Below are 22,891 nucleotides of genomic sequence, written 5' to 3'. Positions count from 1 at the left end.
CTCTTTCAGAATTTTAATCAGAAAAGCTTTATAATAAACAAAACAAGACAAGAAAAAAAATCCATAATGCTAAAACAAAAAAGTAACATCCAATGGTTTTACTACTGAGTGTCACAAAATAAATATTTGTTATAGTTGCAGTGAGCATCTTATCTTTATTAATGAATCAGTTAGCATCAGTATAGTTTTCACCTGTCCATAATGGCATCTTTACACACTCAAATTGTTCTCAAACTGCTTTGTATAAGTTTTGTAAGGGAAATGTTTTAGCAGAAATAAAATAATTCACCAAATGACCACAAGAGAGCAGCGAAGTGTTCTGAGTCTCAGCTTAACCTTGCAAAATGGACTTTAGCAATACCATGGTACAATGGTGTATCAGGATTCATTATTATTATCATATTCATGTAGTTTAGTAGTAGCATGCAGTTTGGATGTTTTAAATAATTTGTTCCTTTTTTTTTTAGCAAAAACTTAATCTACAATACAATTAAAATAATATATAATTATAATAACTACATATATAAAAAACAAATTAATGTTTAATATATAATAATCATATATAATTTATATTTATATTAATAGATTTCATAAGCATAATGCATATTCTACAAATTAAGAAATGTGTGTTTGTTTGTTTTTTTGTGTTAGATGTGTGTGGGAAATCTGTATATGTAAACTTGCTTGTGTTGGAAAGAATGATTTTTCACACTGTGATATTAATAAATACTGTCAGACAGTCTTGTTGACCACACATGACCTTTTATTGGCTATATCCACAGGTTTCAACCGACAGTCATTTCTGTATAGGACTACAAGTTAGTAAAAAAACAAGTGTTTTTTTCTTTCTTCTTGTTTAAGAAATCATAAATGATGTGGGAAAAAATGGCAGAAGGCCTTAAACAAAGTTACTTCTCAGTACAATTTGCCGTTGAAACTCACAGTTAAGAACCAATAATCAGATTTACACTCATCACCCCAAAATCTGATGTGTGCTTTTATGATTCATCTGTGACCACAGCAAAATGTAGAATGAGTCCTCTGCTGCAAACTCTGTGGTAATGTGTGTGTCACAGTGGCTGTATCTTTTGCATTTCACAGATCATGAAAAGCAAGCTTCTCTATGCTTATCTTATCAGTAACAACCCTCAGTGTTTTATTGTTGTTTCTACTAGCCAGTTCTGAGAAAAGACACCGTGAAGAACTGTTTATCAGAGACACAAACAGAGAAGACAAACCCTTTAATAACTGCTGTTAAACATCTGCTTCGAGGCTTTTTAAACAGACAATGCCGTACATTTAGTACTGTAACTAAAGGGGCGAAATAATGACTATTCCTTTGTTTATGTTTACGGGTTTCTTTTTTTTTTAACTTCTGCAATTTTATTTATTTGACCTACTTGATGATATTTGTGCTATTTAAGTATGGGTCTAATATTGCATCACCTCATGCAGTCTGCCCAAGCATCATGTGTGTTTTTGTCATTAAATAATATCATCCACATACAACATATAGTACAGAAAATTGGCCTTTCAATTCTTTAGGTTCTGGAAAAGTTTACTTCATGGCAGCAACATGAAATAAAACAATTTTACATTCAGTCTAAACTAATATGAAACCATTGGCAGGGTAGAGAGGAAAAGAAAAAAACTTATTTGACATACCAGTTATCATAAACACATTTTGATTTACTGAATTACATTTCAGTAAATTATGTGTTATGACTTTGGTAGAACTGTGAGAATGTTACAAACAATGGGACAATTTAATTGGTCAGAAGTAATAATTAAAATAAATAATAAAATCAAATAAACAATCGAAAACTGAAACTTATACATGTTTTTTATACAAACCGATTTTTATTATTTTTTTTCCAAATTTCATACTAAATTTTAAGGCATGGTTTAAAATATAAGATATGTCTCTGCTGAAAATGAAAAGTCAGTAAAGGAGTGAAACCCTTTAAAATATTTTGAATTAGCCTTTTTTTAAATGAAATATCATGGAGGACCAAAGTATGAAAATGTTGTTTCCAAAAACATCAAGGATGTCGGACTGTCTGCGGTGACATGTCATGTAATGTTGTTTTATTGTCTCTTGCTGAACAATACTTTGTGCTGATTGGGCGTGATCTTTATCATCATCATCATGGCTGTATGCGCAGAGAGACTAGAAAGAATGTGGCCTACAATCTTTTCTATGGCTAATGTAATTATTACAGTTATCGCTAGATACACTCTAACCTACAATTGATCAAATCCAGAGACTCTTAATGTAAGTCCAGAAACAAGGTGTTATGTTGAACGTATATCAGCGGTGGTCATTTATTTTAATAGATACTTTATATTTTGCTACTATGCCATGATGAACGACTGTGCAACTATCAGCATTTGTTTCACCTCACACATACACATATCCATTACGGTACTATTCACATACAAATCAATAAGCTTGATTGAGTATTTATCATCATGTATGGTTGAACTTATTGAGGTGAAAAGGATGATGCCCTGACAGTTTTCTTATCAGAATAATAACAAAATAATATCACATACAACATTCAGCTAATGGCTAATCCAAAAATGTAAACATCAGAATCCCACCTTCGAGTAAAATTCTGGATAGAAAATGTTATTTAAAAAAAAAAAAACAGCACATATTTTGCTAAATCCCAACTCCTCCCTACGCAGATCTAGCTGCTGCAGATCTCTAACTTTGTTAACTGTTTGATAAAAACAGTACAAAAAAATACTGCTGTATAAAAAAAAACGAATCAAGCTCTCAAGTTTCCGCATGAAAATTGCACAGCATTATTTTTTTAAATCGTGTTCTTCCTCGAAATAAAGAGCTGGTATAATAAGTATCGCCGCAGTTGCCGAAAGGCTCTCGTTTTTACTTTCTATGCTTTTTCCAAAACTACAATTGGTACTGCTGCACTTCTAATCCAGTTCTATATTATTTATACCGTCAAGTCATCTGACCTTGCCCGACTGCTGGCTTTGCTCAGGCTGCTGAGCGGTCGCGCGTCTTCTATCGTCTCGCTGGCTTCCACATCTGCTTCGATGGCCAACTCGTCCTTGTCTTCATCACTGCATACAATTCCCGCCGCCGCGCTCGGTCCTATCACGGTCGTCTGGGCGTAGGAAGGCAGCGTTTCGTCATACACCTTAGACATGTCTTTCTTAGGTGCTGTCGCCTTGTCCGTTTTCTCCTCAAATGGCTCGTACGGAGCTGGAAGCCGGCCAGCCTCCATTCCCCCTACCTCAGTCAGATGGAAGAAGTGCGATGTGGCTTTGTCCTCCTCCAGCAACTTGTAGCCTTTGGCTTTCTGGATCGAGGAGGACGCTATGGAAGGCAAGGCCTTCTCGGCCTCCCCTGGTCCCTCAACTTGCGGCTGCACCGGTTTACGGAACACAAAGTGGATCTTTTTCAAGCCCAAATGGCTGATTTCCACAAAGGTGAGGAAAAGCGAGACGCAGGCCACTGCTAACATGAAGATGATGAACACGGTTTTCTCGGTAGGCCTTGAGACAAAGCAGTCAACCGTGTTTGGGCACGGCCAACGGCTGCACTTGTAGAGCGGCAGGATTCGAAAGCCGTACAAGTAGTACTGGCCCACCACAAAGCCTACCTCAAAGAGAGTCTTGAAGATAATGTGGCAGATATAGGTCCTCAAGAGAGTGCCCTCTAGACGGAACTTCTTGCTGCCCTTTGTGCTCGTCTCCTTGGCCGTACGGACGCTTCCCTGATCGGGCGCAATCGGCAGCCTCTCCTCGTTCATCTCTTGCTGTCTGTTGAGCTCAGCCTCCTCCCGTTCCTTGCGCTTCTCCTCCATGTGTACATGGTGGACAGCGTGGCCCACATACACCAAAGAAGGTGTGGAAACGAAGATGATCTGGAGCACCCACAGGCGAATGTGCGAGATGGGGAAGGCCTCGTCGTAGCAAACGTTCTCACAACCCGGCTGCTGCGTGTTGCACACGTAATCCGATTGCTCGTCGCCCCACACGAACTCTGCGGCCGTGCCTAGGATGAGGATTCGGAAGATGAAGAGGACCGTGAGCCACACCCTACCGATTACTGTCGAATGCTCATTTACTTCCTCAAGGATGTTGCCCAAAAAGCTCCAGTCACCCATGGTTGACTGTCAGCACTGCGGAGCAAACAAAATAGATGTTTGAAAGCGGGCAGAGATGCGAAATGTTTTTTTTTTTGTATTGAAAATTTGGGAGTATACTTGATGTAGACTGTCCCAATACTGTTGGAAATACGTTGATAGAATTATTTAAAAATCACATTTGCAGCATTAGTTCTATCAGATCTAAAAGCATCTAGAGTTCGAAGGATAATCAAATCAAGACATGACATTTTATATTTTTTCTCCCTGTCTAAAAAACGTCACAAACTCTTACATTTCACATCCGACTCTTAAAAAAAACACACCCCAAATTCTCTACAACCGAATAAAATGCATAGCCAAAGGTGCTCTATATAGAACAAACAGCAATACAGATAAAGAGTATAAAATGGGCAACTTGCCACAGTAAGAGCTCCAGAGTATTTGTGTTCCCCTTCTCTTGGCACACTGTGGTGTGAAGTGAACTTTTTGCTCTCTGGTTCCCACCTATGGCCTCCAATCCTTGTCGCCTGAGTGAGCAGAAGTGAATCAATCCAGTCTGATGGTTGGTTTTTAGTTTGCTGCAATATTTAAGCTGGGAGCCAGACAGCCTTTATTCAGAGGGCGACGCATGGTGACGCATAGTACAATAGGATTCACAAACACAAATGGGAATGTATGTGACACTGGCATTGGGAAAAGGGCAATTTTAAAAGTGTAAACTTGACATGGTGCCTGATTCTGAACATACATTTTTAGATTCAGTACATTGTCACTTGAGTTTCAACTAGCAGCGTTATCAATTATCTATAAGAAACTCTGGTTACATTTCTCAGAAACATTGGTTATTTGGCTCACGAGAAGTGGTAATGTGGCCTTTACTCAAATTTGTTCATGTCAATTTTTATGGACATACAGATAATGCTATGCTAAACCCATCAGAGAAAATGGTCACATCATAATGATAGATCTGTTCTTTTTTTTTTTTAAGGCTTGAAACTCATGGTTTCTTTTTTCTACAATTAAATCCTAATCAAGCAAACATTTAAACATTCAAACATTTTTTATTTTATCATACATAATAATAATAACACTGTGATCTGGCAAGAGTCTTGTTTTTTTTTTTGTTTTGTTCATGTGACAAAAATGCATCAGGACATGGCTATAAAAGCACCATGTTATCATGAAGCCAATGTACACTGAAACCAGTTTTATTTGTCTCATACATTACGATACTAGTCATCAAAAGTAACATTACTAGTCATGTAAATATATAACATTTAACATTTAAATTTACATTTAAATACAGTCAGATTTTACACATGCATTTATAGCAACATAAAGCCAAAAGAGTCAAGTCTAATTAGTCAAAACCACAACCAATAATCCCTCTCTGGACAATGCTTTAGCCTGTGTGGACCACTTTTCATCCAACTGGAATGTGCTTTAGAAATAACATCATGGAGAAAGTGTTGCCATTGGTTGATAATGAAGAATGATGTTCAGCGGGTGGTTATGTGAGTGTTTGGTGGGTGGAGACAGTGCATTTGCATATATTCTTTATATGAAACACTAGCAATGCCTCTGCAAATACATCACAAGTCAGTGTTAAAACATTTTATAGCTACTATAGACTAAGACTAACATGATAAACCCAATGACGCTATTGCATTTAATATAGACAGAATGAAATACAAGAGCAGGAGGATCACCTAAAATACCTCTCTACTATCATTTTAACAGAATAAATGATTACAGTTTATCTTAAGGTCCAATTCTCACTATTAACAAACAATTAACTACGACTTTTCCCTCAAAAAACTCCTAATTTGCTGCTTATTAATAGTTAGTAAGGTAGTTGTTAAGTTTAGGCATTGGGTAGGAATAGGTATGTAGAATATAGTCATGCAGAATGTGTGCTTTATAAGTACTAATAAACAGCCAGGGCTGCGTTTCCCCAAAAGCATTGTAAGTTTAAGTACATCATAGACCCATTGAAACCAGCGGTGAAGGCTAAGAATTTTGAATGCATCATGATCATTCAGGACACCAGTGTTAAAAGTCCCAAAAACAAAGAATAGTTTGTGTGTATATAACAGGAGTGTCCAAACCTGTTTCCAAACTTGTGTTCAGCTTTGTTTTTGCTGGTTTTAGAGGGGTTTTGGCCACTAATCAGACTGGAAGACTAGCTGACCAACCACTTGAAGACTAGCTTGGCCAGCCATGTAGACCAGATTAAACCAGCTAAGACTTATGGTTGTCTTAAGCAGGGGTGTCCAATCCTGCTCCACGAGGACCACTGTCCTACAGAGTTTAGCCCCCTACCCTAATTATTCACATCTGAACCAGCTAATCAAGGTCATCAGCCTAACTAAAAACTTCCAGGCTAATGTGTTGAAGCTGCAGGATATTGACCCATCTGGAGCAGGATTGGACACCCCTGCTTAAGACCATCCTAAGTATAAGCTAGTTTATGCTGGTCCATATGGTTGGCCAAGCTAGTCTCACAGTCTGATAAGAGGCCAAAACCCCTCTAAAACCAACAAAAACAAGGCTGAGAGAAAAGAAGAGACCAGCAGGCCATCTTAAGCTGTTTGTTTTAGGCATCTACTGACCTTTTTGGCAACCAATATAGCCTGACAATAAATAAACCACATATTCTATCCTAACCTAGTTCTCTTTCATGGACTTTTAGTCCTACACAAGTATCTCAACATCATCTGCATTATGCATCTGAGTATGCTGGAGCAAACAGTCCTCATGTTAGCTTGACCCTGAAGCCTTCATTTAAAGGTGCTACTTGTTGATATTGCCTGCGCTGGCAGCCTAAGCCAGCAGCAGAGTGGTGAATGGGTGTTGGGATTTCAAACAAAGGCATGATGTCATGATGAAGTCCGCTGTGTCCATTAAACATGCGCACTGAGGCATGATCCCAGATTGTGCGAATGAAGCAGGCCCCAGGCTATGGCTAAGCATAGGACCATCCCTCAAACAAAGTTATCTTACGCCGATCTACCTATATGCTGTTGCGCCACGTTTCCTGCTCCTGAGGGACGATTTAGCTGACAGCCATAAAACTACATAGGATACAGTGAAAGGCTAGCATTAGCATACAGGTAGCATTAGCCATTAGCAGGGAAAAGGGATAGGGGGACACATCCCCAGTGCTCTCACTCTGTACACAAAAAATGGAGTTGTCGGATAACTAAGGCAAGTTTAGTGAGACATTGTAGCTTTACTTTGTATGACTGGGACTTAATCTCACTTGGGATATAACAGTAGCTTTTGCAAGGATAGTATTGTATTGTATTTATATCAAAGAACCCTTGCTGAAACTCTGGTCTAAGCTGGATTATACTTGATAGTGTTGGTCTAGCTGGTGGACTTCCGTAACCAAATGGTTTGCATGATATTTCCATTGGTTTATGATGGGAGTTTGTGCTAGTTAAGTTAGTTTAGAATCCTGCAGGGAAAACTAGTACACCATTCTAGAGACTATCATCCAAAATTGAACAATGACTGGTCTTTCCAGAAGACATGTTAAGTATTTTTACTGGTTGTACATACTGGGTCACTTAAAGGGATAGTTTACCCAAAAATGAAAATTCTGTCATTAATTACTCTGTCAGACCTTTGTTCATCTTCGGAACACAAATTAAGATATTTTTGATGAATTCTGAGAGCTCTCTGACCCTCCATAGACAACAAGGGTATTACCACGATCAAGGCTCAGAAACTTAGCAAGGACATCGGTAAAATAATCCATGTGACATCAGTGGTTCAACCATAGTTTTACGAGCTACGATTTGGGAGAGTATCACATACGTAAACAACGTATGTAGGCGGATACGTTGTTTACATTCAGATCAAAGCGTACTCACTGTAAAAACAGAGTATCTGCGTACGGTGCTGCTGACACAGAACAGCATACGTTGTTTACGTATGTGATACTCTCCAAAATGGCGCTAGGGTGATGTGGAGGAGACGAATTGTTGAATAAAATCGTTATTTTTGTTTTCTTTGCGCACAAAAAGTATTCTTGTACCTTCGTAAAATTACAGTTGAACCACTGTAGCACGATTTCCTTGCTACGTTTCTGAGCCTTAATCGTGTTAGGATCCTTGCTGTCTATGGGAGGGTCAGAGAGCTCTCAGAATTCATCAAAAATATCTTAATTTGTGTTTCGAAGATGAGCGTTCTTACGGGTTTGGAACAACATGAGGGTGAGTAATTAATGACAGAATTTTTGGGTGAACTATCCCTTTAATGTGTTTGTGAGCAATACTAACAGAATGTACCACATTCTCTCTTAAATCTGTAAAATTTTGATTTACTTTCTAAACATTGCTCCAGACTCACACTGAACTCCTGCATGGTTTGACAGTGGTGCCCATCCTCTTGTTCTTCTGTGGTAATCCCCATTAATCTCTATTCTAGCGCCAGCCATTTGATGGATCCAATGTGTCTCTCTTCTCTCTGTTCTTTGTGCATACCAGAGATACCAGCTACAATAAGGAGGATTTACCTGATTCAGTTCACTTCCATTCCACATGGGAGACTAAAGAGTGAATGAAGCCTCACTGCAGACTTGCAGTGCGGAGATACTGTGAATGAGATTATTAAACTATCCTTAACATATCTCTGTACGCCACTTTCTAGTGTAGCACAACCACATGGAATACAATGGAGAACACTCTTGGCTAACATCTTAACTACTGGGTTTGGTTGAGCCTTTGTTGTGGATAACAAACTTCCAGTTTTCACTAGAAATCTAATCTTACACCTTCGATGGGACACTGTCCAGTTTTTCTTGGTTTCTGGATTTAGCCTTTCTAACAAAGGGCTAAACATCCATTAGTGTGGCTAAATGATTACCTCCAAGAGCCGGAATGACCTGGAAAAAAAAATGTCTACATACATAGCATTGGAGTTTAAAAAGTTAATTTCATGGAAGCATGGTGACAAACAACTATCTAACCACACCCTGACCAAGACCCAGCTTTCCATGGCCTTTCATGCATCACCTACAAAACTGAATTGGCAGGAGAAAGGGTGGAGAAAAGGTGATCAATTGTTCTGTCCAAACTCAAAGGAAATGGATATGAGACTTCCTGTGCATGTACATGTTGGTTAAGGTACAGCAAGAGGAAAGAAAGGCCCATGGCAATACAATAGAAAGACGGAAGGCAGAGTGGTCACAAGTCACAAACAGAGGCTAAAAGACTGGAGTCTAGTGGCCCTGATAAAGTTAGGGAGGTTAAAAAGGGACAAGGCAATCATCTTGACAATCAATCATGTTCATCAGCTCAACCCAGAGTTCACCGAGTTCAGAGAACCTTGTTCTTTGAACATTTTCTTAAATTGAGTGGGTTCCCCCTTAGTTAAAATCACATTCTGGGGTGGAAGAGGGACAGGGGTTTACAAATCAAATCTAGGGCAAAAATTACCTTTATCCAATAATCACTCAGTAGATAGAACAGAGTACCTGCCCTACTCTTCTTTTACATTTGTATCTCACAATACAGAAGAAAATATCTGTCGCTACTTACGTTGCATCACGATTTTACCTAACACAACATAAAATTATGTTGCAGGTCTTCTAAATCTGTTATTGCTAATTCAGTTAGCAGTTACATTACTTACAATTTAATTTAATTTAACTTTATTCTTGAATCTCAACAGGTTTTACTTTTTTATTTCAGATGTGCTCAAAAATGAGTTAAGGGCCTGGTAGATATGTCTTAATCTCAGAATGTTCTAGACTATACAAGAAAATTCCAATTGAAAACAACCTAAGGTCAATAAAACTGTCTAGAATGTTATTAATGCAATTCTTTAGCTACTGTAAATGTACAGATTGTGCTCCAGTCATTAGCAATTAAATCCAGTTAATTTGGAGTACAAAGAACAATGCAGCAGAGTACTACCAGTAAATTTTTTTCTCACATTGCATGCAACATTCATTGCCGTGTATGAACGTGAGGCTGTCTGGCTCTTTCTCTCAGCCAGGATTCTGTCAGGGTCGAGTCAGATCGCTCTTTAGCACCAGGTTGTAGAAGGGTCCACTCTCTCTCAGGTGATAACCCTGATGCAGAGGGTGTCTCTATCACTTGCTAGCATTATGCAGCTTCACGGCGTCCAGTATAAACAGATAGAGGTGATTTCAGCATCATGATTAGTTTCACACTCCCACATAGCAGATGTGCAAAAATAACACTCAAACAACTAAAATATAATAAAAAAATAATAATAATTCTACCATAAATTTGTGTCCATTGTCCATTAACAACTGAAAAAAATAGTTTCTTTTACATAAAAAAAAAAAAGTATATTGCTGAAAATGATCACAAAATTTGTGTGAACTTGAGGGAAACTATTCATTCATCTATTAAAAAAGCTCAGTTCTTAGAAAGACTCTAGCATCCTTTGTTCACGGAAGGCTTTATTATTTTTGTTTCTAATGCAAAGACATTCTTTTTTAAATATGGCTATAGTGTCTAAATACTTTTTGTGGTCACTGTGAATAAGTATTATATAACTGACTGGCGGTTTGTTCAAGTTTATCTGCTCACTTCAACAGCAACCAAGTTCTATCCCAGCAAAAAATAAATAATAAATAAATCTAAAATTTTTTAACCTTTGCCCCTATAATCTTAAAGCTGAGTCTGAATGTCAGATCTGAAAGGGTCTAAGGTATCAGCACAACCATTGTGATGAATAAGAATTTCAATAAAGGTATTTGCTGAGTGTGGAAAGCTGCCATCTTTTCTCCATTGTTTCCAAATGGTGAATGCGAAAATAAACTTTGACACCAGAACACAAGAGCAGACGGAGACAGACACCAAGAGGTTGTTCTGCTTTTTTTGTCCATTTCAGAAAAAGCCAGCGATATCGCTTTGAACACTGCCAATGTTTTGTTTGGCGTTTGCAGAAGCCTTTTACGTAATAATCCGCTCGGCTGTTAGGACAACAATAAAGGTAAATATGAGGGACAGAAGCATGAAAGCAAAAAATAAAGGAAACGTTTGTCTTTTCATGCACGATCATCAGGTGGATTAACACTGTCTAGGTGTCTAAAATGTGAGGGGTCAGGGCAGGTCACTATGCTTACAACGGTCCTTGCAATGACTTCTGGGTATAAATAAATGATGGTTGAAATTCAACTGATATGACTATCACTTTTAAGTGGCATTGAATACATAAGGTGTGAGCAGAGCTGAGAAGAACTTCTTTTGACCTTTAGCTGTTTGAGCAATATATATAGCGATCATTTACACCCCTCACTGACCTTGTTTCAGGCTTATATGTGGTGTCGTGTGGTTTGGGCACACTGTGGCAGAGCTAAATGAGGAGAAAGGCATTTTATCGCTGTCCGTATGACCAGGGCCGATGAGAGAGTGCTGTTAGTCACAGCGGTGTTGATGACAACTTCAAGTGCCACAGTCACACGTTTCCTTTAGTGGTTCCAGCAGCTCTGGAGACCCGTTAAAGGAACAGAAGCAACATTGATTTGTATTATTAGTTATGTTTGTTATACTGATAATTCCAGGTTTTTTAATTGATCGGAGATCTTGAGACTGGTGTCAGAAACAGTAACAAAGAAAGCAAACTCCAGACTGATATAACTGAACAGTGGCCCAAAGCTAGTCCAGTCACATGGTGGGTCTCTTCAATGTCCCATTACCAATACGCATCATGTGCCTGCATCACTCATATAAAAGTGAAGGATTATAAAAGAGATATTTGTTGTCGAGTTGGTAGTGTGGCATCTTACTTTTTAAAAGGTTGTGTGAGAAACATTGTAATTGGATGAGTAAATCTTTGTTCTTTTAGAGACCCGAAGGCACATTTAATAGCTTGGCAGACATTGAAGTATCATGTTGATATTGTAACAAATTTCTTAATCTTGATTATACTTATGATACACTGATTATAAACAAAATTTCAGCTTGATAATATGAGTCAAATTATACCCCATGCAAAATGTTGGTTTATTTCCAATAGTGTTCAAAAGCTTGGGGTCAGTTTTGTTCTGCAGGGATGCATTAAACTGATCAAAATTGACAGTAAAATACATTTATGTTACATTTATGAGTATTTATTTTTAAAATAAGTTCTGTTCTTTTAAATTTTCTATTCATTTAAGAACACTGAGACAAATCTATCACGGTTTTCACTAAAATATTAAGCAGCTCAACTGTTTTCAACATTGATAATAATAATAAGAAGAAATGTATTAGATTGCTTATGATTAGAAGCATATTAGGATGATTTCTGAAGGATCGGTGACACTGAAGACTGGAGTGATGATGCTGAAAATTCAGCTTTGCATCACAGGAATAAATTACATTTGAAAATATATTCAAATATAGCTGTTTTAAATTGTAATACTATTTCACAATATTACTGTTTTCACTGTATTTTTTAATAAATAAATTCAGCCTTGCTGGGAATAAGAGACTTAAAAAAAACAAAAAAAAAAACATAAAAAATCTTACCAATCCCATGTTGCTATAAGATACTACTGTGTAATGGATGAATATCATCCTTCTATAGGAGTGCATGATGCTAGTTTATGATAAAACAGGCTTAAAGCATTAATAATACCTTGGGTTTTGATTGAGTTAGAGGCACATATTTAAAAAAAAAACGGTTAAAGTTAACTTTTCAGTTGAGTCATATGAACCTTCTAGAGCTCAAAATAATAATCAGGAGACCACAAGCCTGAGTCGAATCCCCATTGTTTCTCAATACAATCTCACTTTCCTTCCTGATGAGGAGATATTCCTCCAACTAAAATAGAGTGGCAGTCCGGCATTGTGACAGGAGAGGAGAAGGAGGAGTAGAAGGAGGTGGCGAAGGAAAGGGAGGGAAAGGAGGTGGTACTGCTCTGGTGGTATTTCTTAACATGTCCTTTGAGTATGAGGGCACTTCCAGATCGTCCATGATGGTGGTCGGCCTGCTAGCAGCTGTTTCTGATTATCAGCAAGTCTGTAATCTGTCATCCACTGACACTGAGAGGACAAGGACTCATCTAAAGAAAACTGAATTGATTGGTTTATTTTACACTAGACGTATCTGAAGATTCATTCTGGGGTGAAACACCAGAGGTGAGCATCTATAAAGACATTCATCTTTCCGTTCTCAAACCCAGAGACTGCGGACGGCTAGAAACTACCACAGTGAGTCATCCATCAATTCCAGCTTTATGTTTAAAGGAGATGGCTTACGTTTTGTCAACCGGCGTAATAAAGAGTCAATTTTCACCATCAGTCTGTGGAATATACTGATGACAAGTGAACAAGAAGCAATCTGTCTGCAGACAGCCTTGTGTCCACAACTCGACCCTGTCAGTAAGATACAACAGGAAGAAAAAGAGCTGCAGTTCAATCACTTAATTCCCACTGAGGTGTCAACATACCTTCTTCAGCTCTTCAGCATCCCTGCCAAGAAGACAGCATCAACAGTCTGATTCCATTCTAGATCGTTCATCTGAAACGCTCACAAAAATCACAGAACATATGAACAGAACCATATATCAACGTGAAGCTTCGGCTGACGTTTGAAGGCCTCTGAGGCCCGCCAAGTAGTTCTGGCAACTAATCACACATCCTAAAAGCAGAAGAGACAGGAAGTGTTCTCAGGTAAAGAGGCAGAGCGATCAAGAATCTATCAAGATTCATCACTAAACTGCCAACTGTTTACACATCAGTTGATAGAGAGACAAACACACACCTGTCGGATCTTTAACAGACACCTGTTGGTCCACAACTATTAAAGGTATGTAAACGATTATATACAAACATTTTGTTTAAAAATATGATTAAATAAATGGAAATGCCTTCAATATGCCTGAAATTGAATATATGTCATCCTGGACCACAAAACCAGTCATAAGTAGCACAGGTGTATTTATAGCAATAGTCAACAATACAATGTATGGGACAAAATTATTTAATTAGGACATTATGTAAAGATCATGTTCCATGAAGATATTTTGTAAATTTCCTACCGTAAATATATGAAAACTTAATTTTTGATTAGTAATATGCATTGCTAAGAACTTCATTTAGACAACTTTAAAGGCGATTGCACCCTCAGATCCTAGATTTTCAAATAGTTGTATCTCGGCCAAATATTGACCTATCCTAACAAACCATACATCAATGGAAAGCTTATTTATAGCTTATTTATTCAGCTTTAAGATGATGTATAAATCTCAGTTTCAAAAAATTGACACTTATGACTGGCTTTGTGGTCCAGGTTCACAAATATATCTCAAAGTATACTTGTCCTCTGTAGTATAACTGGTAATATATAAGAAACTTTGAACATGGAGAAACTTTTTATTATAATAAAAGTATATTACATATATTAGTAATAAATATATTCATTTTATATATATATAACCATAATTTGTTGCCACAGAAACTAATAAAACAAATAAATAAATATTTCTTTAAATGTCACATGATAGAATAATAACTCAAATATCAATGTTCCTAATATGTATGACTTCCTGACATTAATTAGAGTCTAAGGAGCTGAGGAATATTTTTGGCACACAGTAAAATTCTGAATATGAAATTCAATAGGTGTTTCACTGATCTAATTTAATCTAACCTTGCCGACTTTGGCTGCGAATCAATATTAGGTCTCTCTATTCAATTAACATGCTGGGAACTAATAGGAAAAGCCTGATGAATAAACTGTTATGATGGTTCCCAGGAGAGCGTCTTTGAATACATCGACACACAATGAGAGCCTTGAACAGACTTGTGAAGGAGTATCCTATGACAAAACTCAATCTCTAAAGCTTAGCCTTGTTGCTCCTTTTGCTGTTTTTAGTTTTCAGATGTCATCAAGTTATTTCAGTCACGCTGTCAGCTGCATTAAATTGCTGATCATACTCTTATGCGTACACACCCATTCTTCTGGAAAAGCACCCGCAGCTCGTCTTCTGATGCTTGACTGTAAACCAGACATGTCCATCTGTTCAGGGGTATACGAGCAGACAGCCAATTTTATTCATGCATTTTTTGGAGAACCCATTCAGTGTAAGACTCATCCATCAGTGCTGATTTATCTTAAAAAGTCAATTTGACTGTATTTTAGTAATATATATTCTCTGTTTGCATTGCTACTGACTCTGAATTCCATATCTATGTAGCTAGTAGGCTTTCTTTATTGTGCCGTCTGCCACAGTGCTGACTCAAACAGACAGGACAACAGGCCGGAAGAGCATGGTTCTCTTCTTGATGGCTGTTTGTGCGGCTCTTATCTATCTCCAGATGCCCCTGCCACAAAAAAAAAAGAAAAACTCCCACATTGTTCTCCTTTCCTCGGGTAAACAAGTGGAGAAGGGAGTAGGTCTCACCACCTTCCTCCTGAAAGTTTCACTGACTCAGAAATAGCGCTGAGAAATGTTCACATACAGTTAGACTGCTGATGTATTGTTTGCTGACCCATGACACACTTTTTGTTGCAACTAAAAACCCTGCAACAAAAAACAGGTAAATGTTTATTTAAGCTTAAGATAGAATGACATGAACAAATCATCAGTTATTTTACTGAATTACATTAGAATTAAGGCTCAACCAACTCATTAAAATAACTTGGCCAAGTACATTCAGATCACATTATAGCACCTTTCCCATGCTAAAAAACAAGACACTGAGCAGTCACATTAAATGTATGAGCAATATCACACTCGTAGCAGTGTGATATGGCTATATATAGACACGGTTGTGATTCGGCCATAGAAAATCAAAGCGTGCCGATATACAGCCATATCTCACGGCTACGAGTGTGATATTGCATTTATACAACAGTTCGACGATACGTGTTTGTAAATACATACGAAACAACAACGGAGTGTCTTTAAAACTCCTCTTTTGTGCAGAACTACTTCCTTCTGCCACCGATTGAAATCTCAGTTTGACAGTTTAACAGCTGAGCCCAAGCCTCCGTTATTAAATCGAAAACATCACTTTAGAACTAGTAACAAAAGAACGTTGAGTTGCTTCATTGAAAGCTTATTGTATAACTGTATTAAAAGCTCACTGTATTATGTAGAGAGTATTATGAGAGAGAGATGGCCTGAGCAAGTCTGATTAACTTACCTGCATCTGATACAGCATTCATTCTTCAGCTCAATCTCATATTCACAATAAAACATTAATTTGAATGGCCGAGGTAAGCCTGCTCTCGGCAGGTTCATGAGTGCTGAACAGCCGCTTGAACGTTGAAGCAATTTTGCTTTCAATGAAGAAAATTTTCAAACAGACATTTTATTAACAAACCGCATATTTTAAGTCTAAACAAGTACATTCATTCTGTGACACAAAAAAGTATTATTTATAAAAATGAAAGTGGATTTGGGCATCCGCCATGACATTCACTGTGAGAAATACGGCAAGCAGAGTGATACAAATGGTGGGAGTTCTGTTATCATTAGAATATCACACTCCTCTCAGCCAATCACATTCGAGGGCCAGAAAGAATAATATAATATAATATAATATAATATAATATAATATAATATAATATAATATAATATAATATAATATAATATAATATAATGAGCAATATGAAAAGCTGTGCAATATTGCTCATTTATCAGCAAGACTGAGAATCGGCTTTAGGCACAAGGCTGCAGGCTCTGGTCATGAGTGTTGAATGGCCACTGACCCTTTGGATGCTAGTCTATACACCTATGCACAACTACATTCTCACCTACAAACTCTTAAACCTACATTCTGTGCCACGACAACGGTAGTATAGAGAGACGGAATTCACAGCACAGTCTTTTAAGTGTGCCAATAACCTCTTTGGCCTCAGTGTCTTGAACCCAGCCAGTTTCCTTTCAAGTGCCTTGTAAGAGGGAAATTATATTGTTTAGGATTGTTTCCTTAAAGGGGAGGGGAGCGAGACAAACTTATATAGAGACTCCGCCACATTCAGTCTGTCTTTAAAGATGTGGTTCCCACATCTGATGCCAAACTACCCTTCCCAGTAATTGTTGGCATCATATGTATATATAGAGAGACTGAATTTGCAGAATAACAATAGCAAGTTGCAAATAATATTATAGGAATAAAACTCTATGTAAAAAATAATGAATAGTCATTTGGTCATTGCTGTATCAAATCAGTCATGAAGCAATGAGTCTATTCTTCTGTATGTGACCTTTAGAGGAGGAAGTTGATAAAGGCTAAAAACCTCCCTCCTTGCTGAAACGTATTCTTACAATAATGCTGGTGGGGCATCAAGGTCCAGACTGATAAACTTCTGGCAGATTGGATCTGAATAAGGTCTGTTTACACAGTGCATTTTTTGCAGTTAAATTTACATCCAAATATTTTTTCAATACTTCGCACAGACAAACTGTTCTTTAAACACACAGTCTTGCCCAAGTTCTCACGTTAAAGCGATGAGAGTATTCTGGGCTCCCTCTTCCCATACACCCCCTTGAGGACTGAGACTGTGATGCTAAACTTTGCATTAATCCAGAGGGAGAGAGAGCGAGACCAATAAAGAACATCATTACGCTGTGTAATTTGTACATATGTACCAACAAAATTAAATAGTCAAAAATCATACACATGATGTTCATCCAGCATCACCCTGTCCTAAAGGACAATTGAGCATTTCCCATGACATTTAAATTTGACAAGCTTTAGGACTTCTGAAACATACAGACTTAGGACATCATGAAAGTGAATGTAATGTAATGAATGCAAGACTAGTGGAGTCTTAAAGGAATAATTCACCCCAAAATGAAAATGTTGTCATAATTGACTCACCCTCATGTCGTTCAAAACCTGTATAGGTTGAACACAAACGAAGATATTTTGAAGAATTTTGAAGAACCAAACATTTGTTGGATACCCATTGACTTCCATAGCATGGAAAGAAATGTTATGGAAGTCAATGGGGACAATGAACTCTTTGATTACCAGCATTCTTCAAAATATCTTCTTTTGTGTTCAACATAAGAAAGAAATTCATACAGGTTTGGAACGACATGAGGGTGAGTATATGATGACAAAATTTTCATTTTTGGGTGAACTATCCCTTTAATTGTGCTATTTTTATTGTGTGCTGAAGTCTTTAAAAAACTTAAATATAATGCAGCACCATGTTGCACTGCATTGTTTTAAACACATGTAATGGATTTTAATATGCCAAAATACTTTAACTTCATTGATGGGCGATGTTACTTTGTTAAAATATTCACAGTTGCTTTCAAACGATAACAGGAAACGCTCAGCCATCAAATACCCAGAAAAGACAAATGCCACTAAATATCTATTACTTTGCTTATTTTTAGCTGTAGGTTCCTCAAATTCTTCCGTCTCCTTTTCCCAGACTCCCAGTACTTGAGTGTGTGGGAAAAGTTTGTATTGAATAACAGAAATCTACACACACAAACACAGCCCAAATATACAGTCACTGCATGTTTGACATCTCTGTCCTTGTTTTATAAGAGCATGAGAAGGCACTAGGCCAGAGGTTCTCAAACATGTTCTGGAGTACCCCCAGCCCTACACATTTTGTATGTCTCCCTCATCTATCACACCTGATTCAACTCATCAGCTCATTAGTGGAGACTGCAAGACCTGAAGTGGGTGTGTCAGATAGAGGGAGACATACAAAATGTTCAGTGCTGGGGTACTTCATGGCGAGGTTTGAAAACTAGGCAGTGCAGTATATGACTATACTTATAGGGCAGAGTTCAAAATAGCATACAACTAGCATTATTTTCCCCATATCTTAATGTGGCAGAAACAATAAGAATAGTATGATAGTCTGAATGCAGCCTAGGAGTCACAAAGTAACACTGTCTTCTATGAAAAATGAAGGTTGGAATTGCGTCAAAGTCCGACCACAGTGCACATGGCACTTAAATAGGCCTTAAATATAGTTACATTTTCAGTACGTTCCTAAATTTCACTACACTATATTATTGTAAATCATTTTTGGGATATTTAAAAATCTAGATATTTATGCTGTAGATATTGCTATATTAACTATATTATATGTACACTGAAAAAAAGCTTTCATTGGCAGCCTAGAATATCATGCATTTTCAAAACAAACTTTTTTTCATTGTTGAATAGTAAAAAAAAAAAAAACCTCTTTGTTCTCTTTCTTTCTCCGATTCTTTTCAACTAACTTTTTTTATTTATACCAAACAAGGTCATAATCATGTCTAGAAAATTGGGGGGACCATTGTTTTGAGGAAAATATAAAGACCAGACCACTGTGGTAATGGAACTAAATAAATAAAGGGTTTAAATGGATTTAGTGGAATAAATTAAAAGAAGAGAAAAAAAAAACAGTCAAAGAACAGGAATAAGATGTTTTGTAAAATAATCAATCTGAACTGCAAATAATATTTTTATTTTAAAATACGCACCCATTCAATTTTAGTTGTATTCCTAATATGGTGAAAACGTAAAACAGAAATATATATAAATGCCAAAATGAATCTCAGGCATGAACTTATTATTTGCTTTGCTTAATCTTTTCATGTACAAATTAATTTCTTTTTGGATTAAGCAAATCAAATATGTTCACGTCTGAGATTCATTCATCAGCTTTAGTGAGGGGACATTGTTCCTCTTAGCATCATGGAAAAAAAAACCCTTTAATTCAAATTCTGAATGCATTACAGATAGTCAAGTATGTGTGCAAGGAGTGCTCCCTTTTTAATTTCAAATGCACTGAGCCTGTCACTTATCTCAGTTCATCGGTTCAATGGATGTGTCTGTGAGTAGCTACACTGCTCAACGCTGCAAACATTGTAAATAGAAACATCTGATGCTCTCCAGAGCGCAAATGTAAATATGCACAGAAGAGTTTTCCAAATGTGTTATTATTAGAGTTTCAACTAAGGGTGCTCTTGGTTTTTGTGTGTGTGTGTGTGTGTGAGTGAGAGCATGAGGTGTGTGTGTGTGTGTGTGTGTGTGTGTGTGTGTGTGTGTGAGAGTGATTAGCTCCCTAAACTGGGCGTGACATGATAAACTGCTTTCTGTATGGGTTTAATATGGAATGTTGCTTAAATACAGGAACAGTTGGCAATACTACTTTGCATGTTTTAAACACTTAGATTATGTTCTTACTTTGGCCATGCATTAAATGCACATCCTTGAAAGAGCGCAGTTTGCTGACATATTTACTTTAAATTCCGCTTGAACCGGAAGTTGCTGCCGACTGGATTTCAGTGTGGTGGCGTATTTCCAACTGAAACAGAAAACTGAGTAGAGGACGGGGTTTTATTTTTGCGCTCCTCCTCTCATCTCTCACTCACAGCAGACTAATGGTCAGAGGGGCGTGGTTAAGCATATTCTGCCCAAGCCGTCAAACTGACCTCATCAGAGAAGGCATGCCATTCCAGAGCGGAAGCAAATGATCAGATTTTGATTAAAGATTACCAAAACAAACTTTTTTTTTTTCGAAGGATTAACTTGCACAGATTAATTGTTAACTTTAAGACTAGCAATGTGTTCCAGAGCGGAAGCAAATGATCAGAGTTTGATTAAAGATTACCAAAACAAACTTTTTTTTTTTCAGATGATTAACTTGCAAAGATTAATTGTTGACTAGCAATGTGCGCTAACAAAATAAATATTGTAAATTTAGATTTCATGTGGACTTTAACATCTCAGATAATGTCCGTGGTATGATGACAACAACAGTGGTTACATATAAATATATTTTAATTTATCAAAATTATTGCTAGGAGCAATTCAGTTGCGCACCTACTACATTTTATGTCCTTGAATTGAAGGCATTTTTTATGAACAAATTTGGAAAAAAAACAAATAAAAGTTTCCAATTATAAATACATTAGGCCTATACATTTGTGTAGAATATAAACAAGTTTTTATAACAACCATTTAAATGACTATCCCCAAGCTTTCACAGACAAGGCTTAAGTTTAAGGCTTAAGTCTGAGCTGGTTCAACTGAAAGAAACTTGCTCTGACTGATCTTAAAATATATCAGTGCCTTTATTTTGTCTCAAAATGCACACCAGTAATGTTTCTTCTAAGGCACGTTTATAAAAAATTACTTGCATGTCCTAATTGAACTATAGCCTAATCCTGGTTTAGTATAAATCCTGTCTGTGAAACCAGGCCATAGAGTGTTTAAGCTGTCACCAGCAAATCTTAATGACTGTCCGAGGACAACATGCTAATTCATGCTAGCAACATGCTAATTCTTTGTAACAACGTGCAATATTATGCTAGCAGCACGATAAAACATGTTAGCAATGTGCTAAAACATGCTAGTAGCATGTTAAAACATGTTAGCAACATGTTAAGTCATGGTAGCAACATGCTAAGCATGATAAAAAAAGGCTAACAACATGCTAATCATGGTAACAACATGGTAATTGTGTTAGAAACATGCTGGGGTTCGGTGCCTTGCTCAAGGGCACCTCAGTCGTGGTATTGAAGGTGGGAGAGAGCGCTGTACATTCACTCCCCCGACCTTCAATCCCTGCCGGTACGAGACTCGAACCTTTGGGTTACGAGTCTGACTCTCTAACCATTAGGCCACGACTTCCCCAAAGTCGTATATGTGGTTACATATAAATATATTTTAACTGATCAAAATTTTTGCTTGGAACAATTCAGTTGCGGCATTTTTTATGAACAAATAAAAAAAAAAACTAATAAAAGTTTCCAAGGTCTAATGTAGTCTGGGATAGATCGTGTTATCTGCCTCAGGCAACGGCAGCACGGAGCACAAGTTAAATGAACAATTCTTCACTTTAATACAAGTTATAACGTGAATGTACATCAGAGGATATGTTGAAAAATAAACTACAACTTACAATCACACATCATTTCTGTGCCTACAAGTGGTTTTAACCAGAGAAATCATCAGTATAACAGCCTGTGAAGAATATGTTAGTTATGTGACATTTACCTCAGGAAGATAAAACCGTCTAATCATATCGCCAAAATTATAAATACATTAGGCCTATACATTGTGTAGAATATAAACAAGTTTTTATAACAACTATTTAAATGACTATCACCCAGTTTCACCGGCAAGGCTTAAGCCTAATGCCAGACTAAAATCTAAGTCTGAGCTGTTTCAACTGAAAGAAACTTGCTCTGACTGATCTTAAAATATATCAGTGCTTTTATTTTGTCTCAAAATACACACCAGTAATGTTTTTTTAAGGCACGTTTATAAAAATTACTTAAATGTCCTAATTGAACTATGGCCTAATCCTGGCTTAGTCTAAACCCTGTCTATAAAACCAGGGCCCGTGTTCACAAAACATTTAAAGATTATTCTAAGAGTTCTCCTAAATAGCAGTAAAAGTTTTTAGCTAAGAGTTTTCTCTTAAAGCCTGTTCACAAAGCTGCTGAGACAAACTTTTACTAAGGAATAGAGAGAAGTCTTAAGCTAAGAGTAAGGGGGCGGGGTTGACCTCGTTGCTATGGATGATGTCAGCATGCTTACTAACTATGCACACAGTGATTGGCTGATAGTCTCTGTCAGAGATTTATACATAGAAATATTGAAGAGCGCAATAGTATGTTGCCATATTCAAATAAAGGTTTAAAAATAAAACTGCTAATTGCCACATTCAAATAAAGATTTTAAAATGCAGGCTAAGTGTCACTAATTAAACAAGTATATATGTTCAGCTAATTGTCAGCCTCTTTACATGTATGATTCTCAAAAACACTTAGTGAATATGCATATCAACAGCCTTTTAATTAACAGAGTAGAATAATCATGGCT

The 22,891-nt window shown here is 37.1% G+C and overlaps 2 protein-coding genes across 2 annotated transcripts in view; one reads left to right on the top strand and one right to left on the bottom strand.

The window, feature by feature from the left end:
• Nucleotides 1–1,579: 1,579 nt before the first annotated feature.
• Nucleotides 1,580–4,647, bottom strand: LOC107676899 (gap junction alpha-8 protein-like). The gene is made up of 2 exons (XM_016471639.1): nt 4,541–4,647; nt 1,580–4,154 (listed from the first exon to the last, which is right to left on the bottom strand). The coding sequence occupies exon 2, from the start codon at nt 4,137–4,139 to the stop codon at nt 2,961–2,963; it is 1,179 nt and encodes a 392-aa protein (XP_016327125.1). The 5' UTR covers nt 4,140–4,154; nt 4,541–4,647; the 3' UTR covers nt 1,580–2,960.
• An 8,407-nt stretch (nt 4,648–13,054) lies between these two features.
• The window catches only part of LOC107676898 (gap junction alpha-5 protein-like), a 16,310-nt gene continuing 6,473 nt past the window's right edge, over nt 13,055–22,891 (top strand). Inside the window, exon 1 of the mRNA XM_016471638.1 lies at nt 13,055–13,898. The gene's annotated coding sequence lies outside the window, so the exon portion shown is untranslated. The remainder of the gene's footprint in view (nt 13,899–22,891) is intronic.

Source organism: Sinocyclocheilus anshuiensis, unplaced genomic scaffold (assembly GCF_001515605.1).
Source record: "Sinocyclocheilus anshuiensis isolate Anshui unplaced genomic scaffold, SAMN03320099.WGS_v1.1 scaffold2166, whole genome shotgun sequence".
Taxonomy (NCBI): Eukaryota; Metazoa; Chordata; class Actinopteri; order Cypriniformes; family Cyprinidae; genus Sinocyclocheilus; species Sinocyclocheilus anshuiensis.
Note: the sequence above shows the minus strand (reverse complement) of the source record. Positions and strands in the feature narration are given on the sequence as shown.

Bases quoted from the DNA above. Each gene is read 5' to 3' on its own strand.
- LOC107676899 (XM_016471639.1), bottom strand. From the start codon at position 4,139: ATGGGTGACTGGAGCTTTTTGGGCAACATCCTTGAGGAAGTAAATGAG.